General features: G+C 50.0%; 7 protein-coding genes across 7 annotated transcripts; 3 read left to right on the plus strand and 4 right to left on the minus strand.

The window, feature by feature from the left end:
• Window positions 1-639: 639 nt before the first annotated feature.
• On the minus strand, window positions 640-2,538 carry BDV37DRAFT_290776 (uncharacterized protein). Its single transcript, XM_032088802.1, has one exon. It carries the CDS (start codon window positions 2,503-2,505, stop codon window positions 766-768), a length of 1,740 nt encoding a protein of 579 aa, XP_031944824.1. The 5' UTR covers window positions 2,506-2,538; the 3' UTR covers window positions 640-765.
• A 1,362-nt stretch (window positions 2,539-3,900) lies between these two features.
• On the plus strand, window positions 3,901-5,240 carry BDV37DRAFT_290778 (uncharacterized protein; the record flags this gene model as incomplete). The annotated part of the gene is made up of 5 exons (XM_032088803.1): window positions 3,901-4,093; window positions 4,280-4,419; window positions 4,457-4,662; window positions 4,722-4,786; window positions 4,864-5,240. The coding sequence occupies 5 exons, from the start codon at window positions 3,901-3,903 to the stop codon at window positions 5,238-5,240; spliced, it is 981 nt and encodes a 326-aa protein (XP_031944825.1).
• Window positions 5,241-7,366: 2,126 nt separating this feature from the next.
• On the plus strand, window positions 7,367-8,641 carry BDV37DRAFT_280040 (uncharacterized protein; the record flags this gene model as incomplete). Its single annotated transcript, XM_032086469.1, has 1 exon — window positions 7,367-8,641. The coding sequence occupies one exon, from the start codon at window positions 7,367-7,369 to the stop codon at window positions 8,639-8,641; it is 1,275 nt and encodes a 424-aa protein (XP_031944826.1).
• Window positions 8,642-9,456: 815 nt separating this feature from the next.
• Window positions 9,457-11,165, plus strand: BDV37DRAFT_280041 (major facilitator superfamily domain-containing protein; the record flags this gene model as incomplete). Its single annotated transcript, XM_032086470.1, has 4 exons — window positions 9,457-9,547; window positions 9,599-9,844; window positions 9,908-10,762; window positions 10,828-11,165. 4 exons carry the CDS (start codon window positions 9,457-9,459, stop codon window positions 11,163-11,165), a joined length of 1,530 nt encoding a protein of 509 aa, XP_031944827.1.
• Window positions 11,166-12,153: 988 nt separating this feature from the next.
• Window positions 12,154-13,370, minus strand: BDV37DRAFT_280042 (NAD(P)-dependent oxidoreductase; the record flags this gene model as incomplete). The annotated part of the gene is made up of 5 exons (XM_032086471.1): window positions 12,154-12,460; window positions 12,519-12,656; window positions 12,715-13,046; window positions 13,098-13,286; window positions 13,341-13,370. The coding sequence occupies 5 exons, from the start codon at window positions 13,368-13,370 to the stop codon at window positions 12,154-12,156; spliced, it is 996 nt and encodes a 331-aa protein (XP_031944828.1).
• Window positions 13,371-13,686: 316 nt separating this feature from the next.
• Window positions 13,687-14,660, minus strand: BDV37DRAFT_241065 (uncharacterized protein). The gene has a single exon (XM_032081135.1). It carries the CDS (start codon window positions 14,652-14,654, stop codon window positions 13,824-13,826), a length of 831 nt encoding a protein of 276 aa, XP_031944829.1. The 5' UTR covers window positions 14,655-14,660; the 3' UTR covers window positions 13,687-13,823.
• A 1,317-nt stretch (window positions 14,661-15,977) lies between these two features.
• BDV37DRAFT_269278 (uncharacterized protein) lies at window positions 15,978-18,368 on the minus strand (the record flags this gene model as incomplete). Its single annotated transcript, XM_032084341.1, has 2 exons — window positions 15,978-16,496; window positions 16,725-18,368. The coding sequence occupies 2 exons, from the start codon at window positions 18,366-18,368 to the stop codon at window positions 15,978-15,980; spliced, it is 2,163 nt and encodes a 720-aa protein (XP_031944830.1).
• Window positions 18,369-18,783: the final 415 nt, after the last annotated feature.

Below are 18,783 nucleotides of genomic sequence, written 5' to 3' on the forward strand. Positions count from 1 at the left end.
TCAATTTACCTTACAACTTATGCAAAACCAAGCTTCCTGACCTCTTTACTTGTACTTGGGACCGATGATGACGTTAAGAAATGAGGCGTAGCGTTACTATGAAAGATCTCAATGCCGGATGCTGACCAAAGGATGTAAACATCCAGGAAAGGAGAGATGAACGCATCTGCTTGGGTTTCGCAAATCAGCCTCATAGGGTGCCAAATGGCAACTAGGCTGTCAAATGCTTGAGCGGTCTCGGATTTGATTTCCTGCGACACATAAGTAGTTCGAAACAATGAAGCCCATCATTTGGGGTATGAACTATTGCTGTTTCAGCCAACTTGCTTTGAAAAAGCTAGAGATCACACGAAACTGAGCACGAAGGTGTGACTTAATGGCACGATGTAAATAGCCATCCTTGGGTAAATATGCGGGGATATGATTACTCAATATTGTTTCATAGGAAATGAAGAACCTTTTTAGGTGGTACTTGCACTGGAATAAATGAGCACATCCCTGCAAGCTTCAAATTTCTACCACTACCTTTTCACACTTCATGACTACTGTCCTGAAGTCGAAATGATGATGCCTTATTCAACATTGTGATTGATGGACCAAGCATTACTATACTGGGCTGTTGGTATGCAGATCGGGTTGATTAACTATGTTTAAACCTAAACAGTGCACCAAGCCAGGTCCTGTTCTGAGCTGTATACATATATGTTACATTCATGCGTCATATTCACAGAGAAACGACCACTATATACAGAAGGTCTGACTCCTCTAGCTAAAGGCCGAGAAACAGGAGCTCTTTGCATCAGATTCCTCCCATCCGATACATTTCCAGCAGTTCAGCAACCGGTTGGGATCGTACTTGTTCTTGATAGTCAACAAGGGCTCGTAGTTCTCGCCCCACCACGCTTCCTGCCAATCTTCGGTGAATGGGTTGGCCTCGCAGCTGTAGGCACCGCTGCCTGGGGTGATCTCCTCAAGAGTTGCCGTCATGTTCTGCAGACTGGCAATTTTCTGCTCGCGCGTCTCCAGGGTGCTATTCCAGGCCCAGGCAGTACCGGACCCCAGTTCCCAAACGGCAGAACGCCAGGCGGGAGTCGCGGAGGTGGAGTTCGCCGCGTAGTTGTAGAGTACCGGGCCGACGATGGGGATGTAGGGGCTTTGTCCCTTGGACTGGATGAGAGAGAAGAAGTCCATCAGGTTCTTGCGCCCCTCGGCAGTTTCGAAGACAGCCTTGGGCACCAGACGACTGCCTGCAAAATGGGTGACTCCGACGCTAACCGCGTTAGAAGTGACGTACTTTTCATAGAAGGCGTACCAGGACGAGAACTGTTCAACGGTAGCAGAGCCGCCCTGTGATTTCGCGTAGGCAATCACATCGGCGAGGGACTCCTCTGCCTGGGCCACAGAGAGCAACGGAGTCACGTTGATGAGGCTACTTCCACTGATGTGACCGCCCCAGCCTTCTGAGGCCCACTTCAGGGTGTTGTTGACAACGATATCCATGAAGGGCAACAGATTGGTAGAGTTTGAGGTGAATTTGATAACGGCAGCAACGAAGCTCAATTGAGGTTCAACCCGGTGGGTGCTCTCGATTACAACGCCGAAGGTACCACCACCGCCGCCACGGAGAGCCCAGAAAAGATCCTGGTTCTGGCATTCGTTGGCGATGCGGTACTGGCCATCTGGTGTCACCATCTTGAATTGGATTACTCGGTCGATGGCCAAACCGTAAACAGGAGACAGAATACTATGACCAGCGGTTTGCAGGAAACCACCGCTGGCGCCCACCGTTGGCGCATAGCCACCCAGAAATGTGACGTTGTGCGAGTTGGCAAATGCATAGACCTCGTTGAAGTTGACACCGGCCCCGATACTGATAGCTGGGACGGCGGTTCCTGGTGCGGCGCAAGCATTACAGCCCTCGGGCTTGAAGTTGGAGTGGTAAGTCTTCGACTGCAAGTTGCGTGTCCAGAGTGAGAGAGTTCCCTTTCCACTGCTACGACCCAGGTAATCATGACCACTATTCTTGATCGATAGACGGGTTCCAGAGCAGCTGGCGAACTTGAAAGCCTCCACAGCATCGCTAGCCTGCTGCACCTCGAGATAATACGAGGGCAGGTTACCTTGATTGCAAACTGTGTTGGTAAAGGCCAACGGATCGGTCGGATCAGAGCTGTCGAGCAAGCACTGGTCGCTCGGGTCCGAGGCACACATCTCCACCTGATTGTTCATGTATCCATTGGCGGAGTTGGCTCGCAAGTACGGATCGCTGTAGTTGCTCTGGATAGTCGCACATGCCGCGTCGTTAACCGCCACTTCGGTGCCATTATAGCTCGAGAAACAGGGCAAGGAGAAGGGTGTCAAGGGCTGGACACGGCCGCCGACGGTGGCATTGAAGCTGTCGAGGTCACAGGTTCCGGCTGAAACGCCCAAGAGGTGAACGGCCAGTGGCACAATAGAGTTCTTGAACGTGGAAGGCGCCATCTTGCCACACGATGATGAGATCATGCACAGGGGAAAACACCAGTGGATATGTTAAACCGGCCGCGAAGATCGTATCCGTTCTAGGAAAGTAATCAGCAAGACAGGAATCGTGTTCGCTTTTTATTCAAAATCCGGCACCGCGGCAACCCCTTGCAGAAGTGCCGGGTTGTTGGGAAACTAGTTTCAGGACAGCGATCGGAAATCTGCTGTTTCCGATCACATTTTGCACTTTCGCCCAGAATTCTCTCTCTATCCCTTGTTGGGTAGTCTAATCCGACAGGCTTTCTCGTATGATGGTGGGTAGGAACCGTATGGAGCACGGAGAACGTCCGTCCAGCCAACCATGGCACATAAGCCAAGGGAATCAGGGATACATACTAAGCTTTTAGTGGTAGAGGTCAAGCTTAAGCAGTGTTGAATTGCTTAGGGCTTCGGTCTCTCTTCGGGAATTTAAGTGACGAGAATCCAATCACAACGAAAGGTGCTGGCCCGCCGAGTGGAGCCATCCCCTAGCCCAGGCTCTGTAATTAACCACAGGCTGCAGGGTAGTCAAGCTTAATAGGAATAAGAACGGGCGAAAAATGGTAGAGGAACAGAGGCCCAAAAGAAGGAAAATCCTAAAATGTGGATCCACACTGCATCGAAGAATTTCTTCTGGCCTCTCGCCGCGTGGCTCAATATAAAACATATTAGGCGTTCCCACTGGCAATGGGTTTTTGTGTCTCACCTGCGCCAACTATTGAACTCTATCGGTTAATATCTGAAACAGTTCATAAATCCCTATGCCGTCTGCCGTGCGGCGTGGCTTGGTAGAAAACCCGTAGAGCATACGATCGAATTAGGGCTCCCTCGGGGCACACTGATCGGACAACCCACGAGGAATGTGGATTGGAAACCGATCCCTGCCATTTTCAGGGCAGATCAACGCTGTCCATTTTTAAGTTCTAACATAAAACAACAGATAAGATTCAAAGAGCAGGTAAATCCGGTACAGTTGGATTGAAATACTTGTTGATTGCCGGAGGCCCGTCAAGGACAACACGGTTGACGCAGCGCCGGAATTCCAAGCTAAAGTACCATGGAAATGAGGCCAATTTACGCCATTAGTCTTAGGTTCAAAGTCTGAGGGACTTGGCATCCACTCAATAACGAGGGTTTGAGACAAACCTCTCGATGAGGGGTGAAGAAATTAAAAGGAATAGTCTTATAGATCCAACACCACACCCCAAGATTGTCATTCCAAGTGGCTCACTTGGCTTCAGGATGTCGGGCTGGTATCCCTTTGAGCCAGAGACCTGATTGTTGAAACGTTTCAGTGACTGCTCCTCTGGTTCAGAGGATCCATCGTAGCACACCGCCGATCATCAGGATTTTCCCTTCTCAGGTTGACCTTGCGGTCATTCCCAGCTGTGCCCGAGGATGGCCATCGAAAACACATACTGGAAAAACGTCCTCACAGTCGTCCCCATCGTGGGTGCGGCCATCGCGACCCTGACTTATATTCTCCGGCTGGTATCCTGTCGCATCTCCACAGTAGGGCTGAGGTTGGAGGATTTCTTAATGGGGATCGGCTTGATTCTTTCTTACTGCGCCACTGCCTTTGTTGTATATAGTAAGTTCCTATCTCGAGGAGATATTCGAAGTTATTGCTCACAACTCGTCAACAGCGGCATTCAATGGGGTGGGCGTCCGAACGAGTCTTCTGCCCCCAGATGAGCGGCATCGCATTCAATTTGTGATAACCCCTTATTGTCCCGTGCGACATCGCTCACAGCGACGCAAGCTAACGCACCACTAGGGCTCATGGATGATTCAGAAATTCTGGGCGCCGTCTATGGCGTTCGTCAAGATCTCAATCATTGTTTTCCTCCAACGCATCCTCGGCACGGTTCCTGCTTTTCGTATCTTCTCCAATTGCCTCATCGTCTTCATCGCTCTGTGGGCCACCGTGGCATTGCTCGTCAACATCTTCCAGTGCAATCCGGTCCAATTCTACTACGACAAAACATTGCAAGGAGGTCATTGTATGCACGGACAGACCAAATTCTTTCAAGCCATGGGAAGCATCGCCCTAGTGGAGGACGTGACGATTTTACTTATGCCAGTACCGATCATCTGGCGACTCAAGATCACCCTGCGCCAAAAGATCGCAGTGACCATTGTATTTTCGCTGGGAGGCCTGTATGTTTTCCATATTACAATCCAGCACAACATCAGTGACTGGAGGCTGATTAGCGCAGGGTCTGTATTTTCAGTCTGATGCGGCTTATTGAATTCCGCAACTTTGTTGTCACGGACCTTGCTTGTAAGTCTCCAGCCACCCCCGGGAAAAGGAAACAAAATGAAGTAAAAGCAGAACTGATCAATCCACTTCCAATGCAGCATCCAGTGCCAAAGAGTCGATCTGGACGGTGCTCGAACTCGATGTCGCCATTATCTGCGGTTGTCTCCCTCTCCTCAAACCCCTCCTGGCCGGATTTCTCGGCACCGTCAAGAGCATCTCGAAAGGCCAGTCTAATTCGGGCACAAAATTATATTTCCACACAAGCGGTACGCACAATCACGATGGATTCCACAAGATCAGCGACCCACACGGGGGGACGGCCAGCCAGAGCCGGGAAGTGACAACGCAGTCTAGCCGTCGCGGGAGCTCGGAGATTGAGCTGCAGGGAATCGAGGTACACACAGCGATTGAGAGTCGGTCAGATGTTGCAAATAACCCTCATGTGGTGGAGGAAAGGACGTGGCCAATACCATGAACGTTTAGCTACTTTACACATATAACGTGAGGACCTATGACATTGACGATGAACACGGCAATTATGGCAGCCATTTACGGCTTCGTTCCAATCTGTAACTCTGCACCTCCAACTGGATGATGGGATATGTCGTGTCGCTACAAAGCTAGCCATCTCCGGAGTTCCATAGGCACGTCTGCTTTCTGAATACCCGGTCTGCGCCAAGTATAGTAATGGCCACGCGCCGCTGATACGGGATGAAGGCCAGGCTTCCATGCCGGATGTAACACCATTGAAGAACAGTGAGCTGTATTTCATCATACCATCTCCGGCGAAATGGCTTTCACCACCAGCGATGATCGTTCTGATTTAGTCCCACTGCCAAGACTCCAACATGAATCTTTGGGTGAGCGGGCAGACACGAGCAATATGTTATGCCATACGTAGCCTTGCAGAGACGTGGCAGACTACCAGTCAGAGCCTGGTGAACAGCTCGTGGGGGATTAAACAGTGTTAAGGCTCTCATTATGTCTACAAGCAGCTACATCTGGCCCGAAAGAGAATTCCGAATGTTACGCCTTCTCCCTTAGCTGAAAGTTTAGTTAAAGGCCCAACGCGAGAGGCTACATGGACAGGGCTGTATGATGAACTGGAAAGCAAAGCTCGCATATGATATGTCTCATAGACCACCTTGGCAAATCCCGCATCTGACACCACTTCTGAACAATGCACGAAGTTGAGTAAAATGGCCAATTAGGGGTTGAATGCTGTATGTTGGTCAATCCTGCAGCCCAGGGCGTAGGTACTCCCGTGCCCAATCAATGGGGGTTATCAGGGTGCCAATACGCTGAAATACTTTCCACTGCCGATCCGTTGCTGTAAGGCGTCATGAGGCCGCAATTATGAAGCTAATTGCGGCCCGCGCCGTATTCACCCGAAGCATGGACCGCTTCTCGCATTATACATACTAGTACTTACTTCGAGTCCTGGAGTGTTAGGTTGAGCACAGTCATTCTGGGAGACAAACCATGGATTAAATCAGCAGAACCGGGGAGCTTTCACCGTTTCCTTCCACCCAAGCCCCATAATATGTCAGTTCCCCATTCGTGCGGTAATTCAAACGCATCCAGGAGGAATGTTCTCGTCATTCGCTTGTTGACGGTTTCCATTTTACCGGGAGAGAATAGAATTATACCATGCTATGGCGTGGTTCCGATGATCGAGAACAAGATGCACGCCTCACCCCACCCACCTAGAAGTTTGACTCGCATTTAGAGTTCTTCCAGATTCCTAAATCCCTCATTGAAACCAAGCCACAAGGCAGGATACCCACGGAGCCCCCAGGTCTGATGACCTGGATAGTTCTGTGCTAGACGCCATAATCTATGCTATGCAACAGGATGACAGGGGTGAAATGTGAATGTTTTCAGAATCCTTTCCTCTGGGCATACTGCAGATAGGGAGAACCTGGTTGACGAGGACGTGCACTAAGATTTTCCAGGAAGTATAGAGTTGGTCAAAAGGCGTTGTTCCAATTAGTCCCTGGATTGCAGCATCTCGAATCATCCGTATATGGTAACGTGATCGACCCGCATCGGTTTGGTGGCTGGCTGAAATCCCATTGTAGATCATATTGAATGTACTCCCCTCTTGGAATGCGATGTAACGTGGGTTGCATATGGTACTTCTAATCACACGACCTCCCCTCTTTCTTCTCTCCGTACCAGAATATTACCATAATTAGCGAGATTGAAGGCGAAGAGGACATATTTAAGTGCTTCCAATGGCTTCGACATCTAGCCACACCAAAGCAATCACCCTCGAACAAGCCTGCTAAGCACGTTATTAAATTGATCCTGTCTCAGGCAGCCATGGCTCTTCCTCCCCCTGAAGGCATCGTTTGGTTTGATCGAAGTGTGCTCAAGAACGACGTTGCCAATCTTGACGACGAGGAGCAATTTGAAAAATTTGCCCTGCTCGAAGTGGTTACCAATCGTTCTTATGACGAGGCGTACAAGGGGAATGATGATCCCTTGTTGCCATATGAGTCTCATCCCCGGGCTGGCAAACAGTCTGTTTCATATGATGGCACCAAATAGGTCCGATGGCAGCGTCTGAATTGCATGGTGGGACCGGACGCCAAATCAATGCGGCGACAGATTATTTGGGATGCAACAGGGGACGCATTCGAGTTCGAGAGACGCACAAAGAAATTCAAAGTTTGCTTCCTCCCTGTCCCAATGCCCACCAAGGACGAGCGATTTCTCTGGGTCGATCTGACATTCCCAGTCCGCGCTGTCTACCTGCCAGTAGCCCGTATAGCGGACCAAAGAGTACCCAGATTCGCGGCCTACGTCCACCTCAACCTCCGCATATATGATGTGTCCTTGCAGACATACAGGCCTCATCATGTTCCAATTGAAAAGGTCTCGTCCACGGTGGGCAAGACGTTGGGCGGGGTTTTGGGACCAACCAGCCAAACCATCGGGCAGACTCTAGGCGAGGAGGTAGGGGGGGTGGCGCAGAATGTGGTTGACGGCCAGTATGTCCCAGGCACAGAGAAACCTGTACCGGAACCCAACTTGACCGAGGCGGAGCGAGACAAGATTCAGCAGAAGGAAGGCGCCCCCCGAACTTACTGGGCGGGGAACTTGAGTATCAAGGCCGATCAGACCCATGGTTGGGGTTGGCGGCCAGAGTGGACGATGCGCATTGATGCTCGCGCTCTCATCGAGATGCTGATTGTCCCCATGCACTTTCGCAAGCGAATTTACATCAATCCATACCGATATGTCAAGCTCTTCCATGCCACCGCGATTGACAATACGGGGGTCGCGACAATCACTCTGAAGGTGATGGATGCATGGGTTGCGATCGATTATGCCGGACTGGTGAGCAGGCATGGTGGCATCCCTTTGGACTACAAAGCCACTGGGATACCGGAGAGCAGTATTACGCAGATCCTGCTAGCTATCCTCACTCCCAAGGCCAGCATGCTGCCTGTTGCTGGCACGGTACTCTCCCTGGGGTTGGGCTATCTCGCAGAATATCTCGACGATCCACAGGCAATGTTAACCAAACACAGTCTCGCCAAGAAGGGGACAGAAATAGCACTCCTGTTCATTCAGGGAGCGAACCGTGTTAGAAAGTACTACGCCAGTGGCAAGATTCCGGCCATTCAGCTGCCTCGCAGGGGACCGGGCATGCGGCAGGCCCTACAAGGACAGGATCGGCAGTCAATCTTTGTCGGCGAAGAAGGGGAGAAAGCACAAGCCCAACAAATGGTGCGGGATGAGAAGACGATCGGAGTTACAATCGATGAGATTGAGGACCCACAAAGAGAGGTTGACATGGAAGATGACGAGGAAATGCAGGCAGTGACCTGGCTTGGGTATAGCCCTCTCGTGATCGAAAAGCAGTAGAGAGCTCGTGGGATCAATTTCTGTCGGTATGAACATCGGTATAGAAAATTGGTCTTTGGACGAGATGTATATCGAAGTAGGAGATTCAATGGGGTTGGGTGAGCTTACAGGAATAGAACTAGGATCTGTGAAATTGACACTGAAAATGACCACTCTTGCCCGTGTTTAGACTGGAAGATCTCGGCCAAGATCTAGCTAGTATCCACTTGACTAGTCTGGCGCGCAGCTGAATTGTATTCTGAGAGGCGCAACCCGATCTGTGGGGAGGCACTGGGACCCATTTATTCGCTGAGCTACTGCCCACACACGTCTACTCCTTAGTTATTATCGCCTTTCTTGAGAGTGATCTACACTCTTTCTTGTGTCTGTCTCCCCATTCTTTGCCGGGGTGGGTCAGGCTAATTCCAAATCGCCGGGAGTGGGTCGAGAGTTCGCGATGATCGTGCATTTCTCAGCTGAGCCACAGTTCCGAGAAGCCAGACGTATCAAGTCGGTTACGCGCCCTTGCAGTATGGCACCCAGCTACCAGTCCACAGCTGGCCAAGAACATTCCCTCGTCCTCTATTTGGATTTTGCCAAGGCCATAGGAAATCAGCTTCGCATTTGTTTCTCCCTCGACAGCTTCCTGAACCACTTTTGTGCTCCACCCAGCCCTTTTTTGCTTGCCCATGTGTGATCGCCCTTGCCCCTATCTTGTACTTTAAGTCAAGCCCCACTGGCCTTTCTTTTCGTTTTCATTTTGTCCTCATCTCTAACTTGGTGTGGGAATGCCAAAAACAGGACCGGTTTGTCCTTGATCGCATCGTTCCGCGACAATGCTATTGAACGGGGGAAAACCTCCGGGTTATCGATGGCGCTCATCGAACTTTTTCATCCTATCTTGTGTCACATTAGCTCTCTTCTCAGGTGCGTATCAGAGTTCTGACTGACTCACAGTAATATGTTGACGCCTTCAAGAAAACTTTCTCTACAGCTTCATCGTCCCCATCTTGCAACACATCCTTGAAGATCGTCTTCACCTCGATCCAAGCCTGACACAAACATACACTTCAGCCGTTTTTTCAGCCCATGCGTTGGTCTGCTTTTTTTCCGGACCCATCATCGCGGCCTGGGCAGATTCTGTTCCATCACGAAAGGGACCTCTGCTGGTCTCTCTAGGCGGAGAGATCGTGGGCACGATTGTCGTCGCCGCTGCCACATCACGTATGCCATTTTGACTCCTCTCCATACGCACTGAAAACCTAATTCGTACGCTTCCTGTCATAGTGCCGGTGCTCTTCCTTGGGCGCATAATCCAGGGCATTGCTGGTAACGCAGCATGGATTATTGGATTTGCAACCGTGGCCGACCTCGTTGAGGACGAACAGAGATCCCGTGTATTTACCACGACGTCCATGTTCTTCATGTCTGGATTGGTGGTGGGTCCGGCGACCTCAGGAATACTAATAAAGCTTGTTGGATACTGGCCGACCTGGCTCACGGCGATCGCTCTTCTCGTTTTTGATATGATGATGCGGCTTGTCATGATCGAAAGTCCACTTAGGCTAACAACAGATGTTACGGACACAACATCCGATCCCAGTATATCAGATGAGACCTCTGACCTACTTCCTGGGCATTTACCGGGTCCCTGCAGACAAGAAGACACACCGTGGCAGGAAGGCGACCCTGCCTCGTGTTTATCCGGAACGACCGAATCCTCAACCCAAAGCTTCTATAAGGTTATTCTCAGCAACCCTCGCGCTCTAACTGCCTTGGCGTGCCATGCATTCAATGCCCTTATTCTCGTTAGCTTTGATACTACCTTGCCCCTCTATGTGACGCGAGCCTTTGGCTGGGACTCCTCCCGGACAAGCATGATGTTTATGGAGCTGCAGCTGCCGGCAATATTGCTTTCCCCTTTCGCTGGCTGGATGAAGGATCGGATAGGAACCAGCGGTCCGACTTGTTTAGGATTTCTGGCTACTGCTTTCTTACTTTGGGTTCTAGGCACCTGTGGTCCTGACGGTCTACCATTTATAGGCTCCGGCGAGAGGGGACAGGCAGTTTACATGGCTTCTATGCTTGGTTTGGGCTTTGCACGACCTCTACTCACCGGATGTGGAGTGATTGAAATGACTAGTATGTTTTGATCTGTGGTTCTATTCTTATTTCGTATGTTGAATTACTAACTTCGTCCAATTCAGGCGTTGTTGCAGAACTACAAAGAACACAACCCGCTATCTTCGGTCCCAATGGTGGGATGTCCAGAGCCTATTCTCTGACTAACATGGCCTGGACGTCCACTATGTTCCTCGGACCTATTCTTACAAGCTCTCTTACCCAAATAGTAGGCTATTACTATATGAACTTCTTCCTCGGTAAATCCCCGTCCTCAAAGCTGGCCATGCGTATCGTTGCGTTAACCCTTTGGATATCGCAGCGATTTTCTCCTCGGCCTGTGGTATTCTGGCTTCATTATATTTCCAGCGGAAATAGACACATTCTCCGTACCAGGAACGAGTTTCAGCTTCACGAGTACTGATAATATTTCTTGAACATGATATTGACTGATAAAATGAAAATAGTAATAATAATGCCTGCTCTCTACAGACAAGAGGTGTGCGGTCTATTACAGACGCCACTTAGTACATTGTTTCAACGCGGATGCTGACCATCCAATCATTCACCGACGACTGATCAATTTGGCCCGAATACTACTAGAAGTTGTTTACCGTCAGCTACTTCACAACCTATAATCCAGAGAAAGGAAGTAGATATGGAGAAACAGAACATGTTTTTGGCAAAGACGTCCGTACTTTGGTGTCCATAGTGATAGTCATACTGACTAGGTATTTTTGCCGGTTGAGAATTGCTCGGTTACCGCAGGAAGCTAAGAGGCAAGAGAAGTTGAATGGAGCGTCTCTCACAGCCCGTACACAATTTATCCACCAACACGTCATCAGCAGTTCTCAGCTCTTCACACATGAGCCGTCGGCCGCTTAGAGGATTAATCGTCGCATGTCGACAGTAGTCAATTCCGGTCTGAAGAACTCGGTGGCCGCAGAGTTGGGGACACGGAACGACATTCGGATTTGAGTATTTCGGGAGTTTATTGTCAGACTTGAAGTGGGTGTGTATTCATTAGACTATAATGATGATGGAGGCAGTGAATATGCTTCGTATATTGTTTTGTGTTTTGGAAGATAGTTCCTGTACTGTTCATCTCGCTGCGATATTAGTCGCCAATCACACTTGTATGCTAGGGCAGGCACACTCGGGACATCGAGCTCCATCACTGGAAATGGAAGGTGCAGTGGAAATTGAACTGATGTGTACACGACAGACACTAGCGGAACTGAGAGGAGAAAGTCGGTGACTTCCCTGTGGAGTCTCAGTAGCAGAGACTACGAACGGCGAGTTCATGAAATGCGTTGCAAGACATGGTATCAGAAGACTTTGGGAAGACACAAAAGTGTAACCATATCATAATAGCGGAATTCTGGCGTTATGATAGGAGGTCGAGTATTTGACTATGCAGCACCTCTCTGATCTTTGGTATCATTAGTTGCTCCATATTTCCCGCCCTGGCGACTGTTTTCATTCCAAAAGCTCAGACTAGCCTGCTGTCGCAAGATGCCATACATGGCACTGCTATCCAAGCATTCGCCTCCATACTCTCTTGCTGCTTTCATGTGCTTATCAGCCAACTCAAGTCCGGGTAGCTTGAAGTCGTGCTCTCCGGCCATTGAAAGTGCATGTTTGGCATCTTTGATAGCCAATGAAATGCCAAATCCCGGTCGTGTATCGAGTGGCGGTGCATATATTCCCGATGTTAATCTGATCAAAAGTTAGCTTGAGTAGCCACCAAAGGAATGAACGATAGTGCATGACTCACCGTTTAGAGTAACCCCCTGCAACGGCTCCAAACGACTCCGTGATTAACTGCTCCATTGCGTCGGTCCCAAGCCCAGTTTTTTCTGCAAAGACCTGAGCTTCTCCCACTGCTTCCATCAGCGAGAGGGTTATAATATTCCTATCTAGTCAGCTTTGGAGCTCCAGCAGGGGGGCAATCATTGAGTGCAGAGACCTACCCGCCAATCTTGAGCAACGATGCGTTCGATGCATTTTCCCCACAATGGATAAGCTTCCTTCCCATCACATTGGTGATATACTTCTCCACAGTGAGGCAGGCAGACTCGCGGCCGCTGATTGCAAATACAAGACCTCCAGCCACTGCAACTGACGGGCCCCCGAAAACGGGAGCAGAAAGAAGGACAGTCTCATGTTTTGCTAAGTCTGTCGATAGTTTCTTAATAGTGTCCGGATGTACTGTCGAGCAGTCGACGAAGATCTTGTTTGACAGCTCCGAGCCGCCCGCAATGGCAAGCTTCATGAGCCGTTGAAGGACGTCGTCGTTCGGTATCTAGCACTTGTCAGTTTCTGACCTACACCCTCTTGCTGGGAAGCTATTCACCATTGTAAAAACGATGTCACATCGTTTCACCAAGTCTGTAAACTCGGCAGCAGGCACGGCGCCGAGAGACTTTAGCGTATCTCCGGAACTTAGTGTTCGATTGGAGTATATCAATGGGCGTTCGTGACTCTTCGCTAGATGTTGTTGTAGATTCTCGGCCATGGGACGGCCCATAGACCCGAGCCCGTACTTGGACAGGTTAGCCATTGACCAGGTCTCAGTGCATTTTCATGAGTTTCTTACCCATCCGATTTGTGGTTTCACTGATGCCATCATGCAATTCTTGGGGAATGGTAAAATTGAATTACACGGAAAGATGTAAAAGGTCATTGGGGCGTGACTTTATACCGCGCATAGAATTCCACGGCCGTTTTTCTCGGCCGGTTTGCTAAAAGCCGGCCATTGAATTGAGTCATGTTAGGTTGAGCGACTAATAATCGTTCTCTCGGATTTTCGCCCCGAGCTTTACGGAACGACTCCCGAGCCCAACCGACACTGACGGACTATGTGAATATATCTACAGTATCGCGGTCGACAGCAATGGAGTACTAAGTAGACTTGAGCATAATATTCTCCTATCGATAATGGGCCAAAAGCTAATACCACTCCCAAGAATCACAAGTAAAAGCCGGATATCACAGTCTTAACGATTCTTTCTCGCGCACCCATTTGTGGCGGGCAAACAACACTGCCAATATCAATTTGGAAAGCAAGTCCCTCCGAAATTCATTCGAAGAGGTACCGCCTGATACTTTCAAGTCCCTGAAGATCTCCAGCAATAGTACCAGCCATCTCCTTCTCAACACAACCCGGAGTATACCCGCCTCCAAAGTCAACCACATAGGCATCCCCATTGGGATCAAGGAGCACATTGCCCGGTTTTGCATCTCCCCAGACAATATTATGTGCATGAAGGTGTTGCAATGTGTGGGAAATCTGGTTGAACCATTTTTGCCGGGATTCAGAATACTTGGGATGATGTCCACCATTGAATTCAAGTGTAAATCCAGGACGGTTAATGTATGATAAAAGGAGTCCTATAGTGGTTCCCTCGTCATCGTGGACCAAGCCATCAAGTCGAGACGTGAGAACTGTGGCGTCGAAGTTAGCTATATAAATCTTGGAATATGCCATAAGCTCTTTCAGTGCCACTCTCGCACCACCCGCAAAGATTATCTTGAGAAAGCTGGGTTTTGATCGCCCGTGGATAAAGACCTTCTGGGGGAACCCGGGCAAAGAAGTCGAATCTGCATCGATCGAAACCTGAATTTCGCTCGGATGGTAGACGGGGAACATCGAATAATCAAAATAGGTAATAGAGGGCAAACATGCTCCAAAAAACAGCAACTTCGTGCGCTTTGAGTGACCGAGGTAAACAGGCACTAGGGTCTCTTCCACCACTTCCACCGTGTAGTGAAACTCTTCCGCATACAGATAATCCTCAAGAGTGTACTTCCGGCCTTGGTCGAGCGGAGCAAGCTTGCGGAAAATGGGCAGAAATGGCTGCAATATCCATTCGTGCATTTCCTCGAGGGGGTCCCCCCCAAGATCATCCATGCCAGGAACAAATTCTGGTTCTTGACGACGGATCTGGCGAAGGTATTCTGAGAGTAATGCGGGAGAGCTTCTGAAATTCGCAGTGAGTATATCGATTTTGAAACGTTTGTTAGAAACATGCACATTCATCTGTGTGTCCGTGTTAAGGCAGCTTGATTGGAATGTACCAATCGAGTAGAGAGGCCGTTGTGCCGCCATGGCTGGTTAACAAAGTACTAGTAGAGGAGAGGAGAGTTGCACCCTGTCTAAAGAGAAAGGAATAAAGAGAAAAGAGAGATCAAGAAGTCTGTACTGTGCTGCCTTCGATCATGACGAATTAATGAGGGTAACGCGACGTAGGCACATGGCAAGGCAACCACAGCCTTATCCCACGGATGGGCGGCGGCAACCCTTGGACAGAATACTACATGGTTCTTGCCTAGAAACTACGAGTAATGTGGGATTGCTCGGTAGAAGAAGCAATCTCAACTCTTGAGGACTTTCCAGTGCATCGGCCATAAAATGTATTCTAAACGTTGTTCTATATTACGCAGAGTTTATAGTGATGATAGAATGGACGGCATGGAGGATGGTTGGAAACAAGTGAGGAAGAAGATATCCTGTGTTGTATTGGGTTCGAGCAGTAGCATGGCGAGTGACTCGTGACTCGTGAGTAGAAGCCCACTCGGAGCCCTCACGTGCTGCCCCCACCCAGTACTAGTAGTACCAGGTCTATACACACAACAAACATCAACGCGACTGCGATTCCTCAGAAAACGTCCAAAAAAAGAACACCGGAAGGACAAAGCTCAAAAGAAACAGGAAAGGGCAGTCCCAAGATACTATTTTCTCGGGTAAGCGACGTTCATGTATTCAAGGGGTATGCAGGCGGACTACCAAATAATATATATTATGACAGGTCATTAATTAAAACGGGATCCCAATAACGACTTCAAGTTGAAAGCTACAAGAATTTCATGAAGCATCTGGGAAACCACAATCAAATCTTTACAATACGACAGCCAAGCTGAAGAGGCCACGTGGATACCGTAAAATCCTTTACTGAGTATTCTTTCCATTCGTCATAACCCCAGCACTGACTTTATGTCAAACAGCGAACGCCTCACAATGCCCTGCCATCAGCGCCCGAGGATTATCTCGTAATCGAAGCGCGACTGCCAATTGATCGCTTGGTCAGATATCAGGAACATTTATGCTGGCGAAACCGAGATCGATCCTACCCGAGACAATGTTGACAACAACTGCGACGGGCTCTTGCTTCTCAGGGGACCACGTGCCCGCAATGAGAAGGTCTGAGATTTAGCGTGAGCGCTCAGTGCCCTCTTACTCAACCAGTTTCCAGGCCGCCTCTAATTGTGCGACTCTTGCCGTGTCGGCAGTTATTCCCTGCGTATATCCTTGAGCCTTCTGCCCCAGTTGGGCTCCCTCGACGCCCCAAGGTGTTTCAAATCTGTGCGGGATCCCGGCAGCCCCATAGCTAATGTAGGGATTATACATGGAAGCTGTGATCCCGTCCATGTTATAATAGAAGGACGAAGACACGTTGTACATCTTCTGCATGTCGAGGTTGTATCGCGCCATCGAGACAATATTCCGCATCTCTGGCACTGTTTGCTCATAGATGGTCCGGCGATACGCGGCAAATGCCATAAACGAGGCCAAATCCCGCTTGCCACATGCCTCGGCCCACTTGCGGCGCATTCGTGGCGAGTATAAGTCACAGTGACTCTCACCTGGGATTATTTTGGGTGTCAGAGGGAGCTCTTGGGCGAGTTCGCTGCCACGCACGACCTCCTCGTAGCATGCGAGACAGATCCGACAGTCATCCGTGCCATACCATCTCTGATTCGTCACCAATTCAATCCCTGGACAGAGGGGGAGGTTACATAACCTTCTGGCAAAATCTACAAATCTAGAAAATGTGTAAGTGATCAACGCCTCATCCAGTCTGAGCGCATAACTTAAAAACCGGAGGCTGGCAGGATTCAAATCACAGGAACTCTGCTCTGTCCTAGGGTGTTGAACTCTCTTGAAGAACAAATCCAACCCCAGTGGCTTTAGCAGACCTACGTAGCAGCTCTGGCAGACATCGAAGTTGTCGATGCCTTGATTAAGTTGATACGTCTGCGCACCGGGTTGTGCCTGCGAGCTGCAAGCAGGAGTTTGGACATATTCTATGATTGTGCGCCGCCATAGCGAAAAGTCCTTCCGCTCAATCGCCTCATCCCAAACGACCTGGGCTTGCCAGAACCCAAGGATGCATTGCTGTTGTCTTGGCAGCTGCTTCATAGGTTGGAAGTGGGATTCAAAATGGGTCCCACTCGCAAAGTCGCGGTAGCAGCGCTCGCAGACAGCTATTCCCAGGGCTCGATCCCGAAGCTCATACCACTGCCGTGAGGAGCCAGTCATTACGCTCCCGTTTTTATCGCATTCCGGAAGGCTCAGGTGACGTGCGGCTTCTACAGAAAACTGCGGCCATGATTGTGTGTTGGTGAGTAATCTTCGAATAAAATTAATAGCGATGTCACACGCCCATATCTGTTCATGTGGCTGTTTTTCTCGGTGCTCCTCGAACTGACCCTGCAAAGGTGTGCCCGCAACTACATCCTCATAACAAGCCTCACATACAATGAAAGATGGAAGTCTGCTGGTGTCTTTAGGGCTGTACCACTTCACGTTCTCCGACCCTCCAACGCCTTTTGTCCCATCACAGTCCCTGATTGTGGTGCGATGACGAAAGAACCACAACAGCTCCTGAACATTGCCTGATTGCAAGGCTCGGGGCCACAAATAATTTTGAATCCGAGGTGAGCTGAAAAGGCAATGTATGCCAGCACCGGCGGGCGAGACCCAAGGGTGGAAGCTTGTTTGCAACGGCGAACCCTGAATATTCTTCTCATAACAATACGTGCAAATGCGGAACTCTGGGGTTTCAGTCAAGATATACCATGTACCGGAGCACATCAAGGTATAATTTGTTGACGGACACTTCTTCAAGGCGAATTTTGCGGGCTGATTGTACTGCATGCTTGGTCGCGACACAGTGGCATCAGAGCCTGCCTGGTCCCTGCGGTCATGATCATGGCAGGAGCTGCGCACGGTGTTGGAATCAACTGGAGTCGACGATGCGTCATCTTGATGGCGTTGTATTGCTGGAGAGCTTTGTTGCTGGGAAGGGCGGCGCGACGATAGTGGCGGTGGCGCGGGTGCACCATCTGATCCCTGCGGCCGGAAATTATAGGCGGCTGGTGGTGCAGGTGGGATATTGCGTCCGATGGACTGGGGAGTCCGTGGCCATCCCTCAGCTTGCGATGGCCCCGGAGCGTGGTAGTTGTTTCTGGAGGAAGGCGCCTGGGACGAGGGTGGCGGAAACCAAGGACGAGACATTGAAGGTGTGGAGCCAGTCTGTGGAGTACTGTAGAGGGATATTGACTCTCCCGCGGCAGGACCTTGTGCCTGAGGCAAAGGCTGCGGTCGGTGTTCCGCATGATAGGACGCGGGATAAGGGACCACCTGTTCTGGGGTGGCTTGTCTCTCATATGGAGGTGGCGGGGGATACAGTGCCTCTAAACGCGGGACGGTGTTTTGCGAATCATCTCGCGGTATCCGAGGAGGCAATGGTGGGGGACGATTGTCTTCCGAATGAGATGGTCGAGGCGGGATTGGCGGGGGTGCGTTCAGGGCGTATTTCTTTGGGCGATAAGGAAACTCCATATTAACCGTTCAATTGAGCCCTTCCATACGATGATCGAGTTGAAAGTGGAAGGCAGGCAATGAACGACACGAGAGAGGTCATGAAGGTTTATATATGAGTGATCAATAGAAGGAAGCAGAAGGAAGCTCACGCAAGCCTCACGATCAGCCTCAATTCCGAAGCGGGTCTTGTCGGGGAATCGTGCTCGATCTGGGGATAGTCCATGCGGGAGGCTGCAGAACAGCCTGGGTTAATACGAGAACGGCATCGCCTTGATTGACCAGGTTTCTGCTTCGCCCCGTCCCGTCCGTTTCTCATCCAGGGCTCGCTCCTGCTCATGATTCCATACGCGAACGAAGATCGGCACTGGCGTGACCTTGCTTCGTCTCCTTGTTCTGGAGTTACTATGATGGGCCGGGTATAATGTTCATTCTC

Source organism: Aspergillus pseudonomiae (genome assembly GCF_009193645.1).
Source record: "Aspergillus pseudonomiae strain CBS 119388 unplaced genomic scaffold BDV37scaffold_11, whole genome shotgun sequence".
NCBI classification, from domain to species: Eukaryota; Fungi; Ascomycota; class Eurotiomycetes; order Eurotiales; family Aspergillaceae; genus Aspergillus; species Aspergillus pseudonomiae.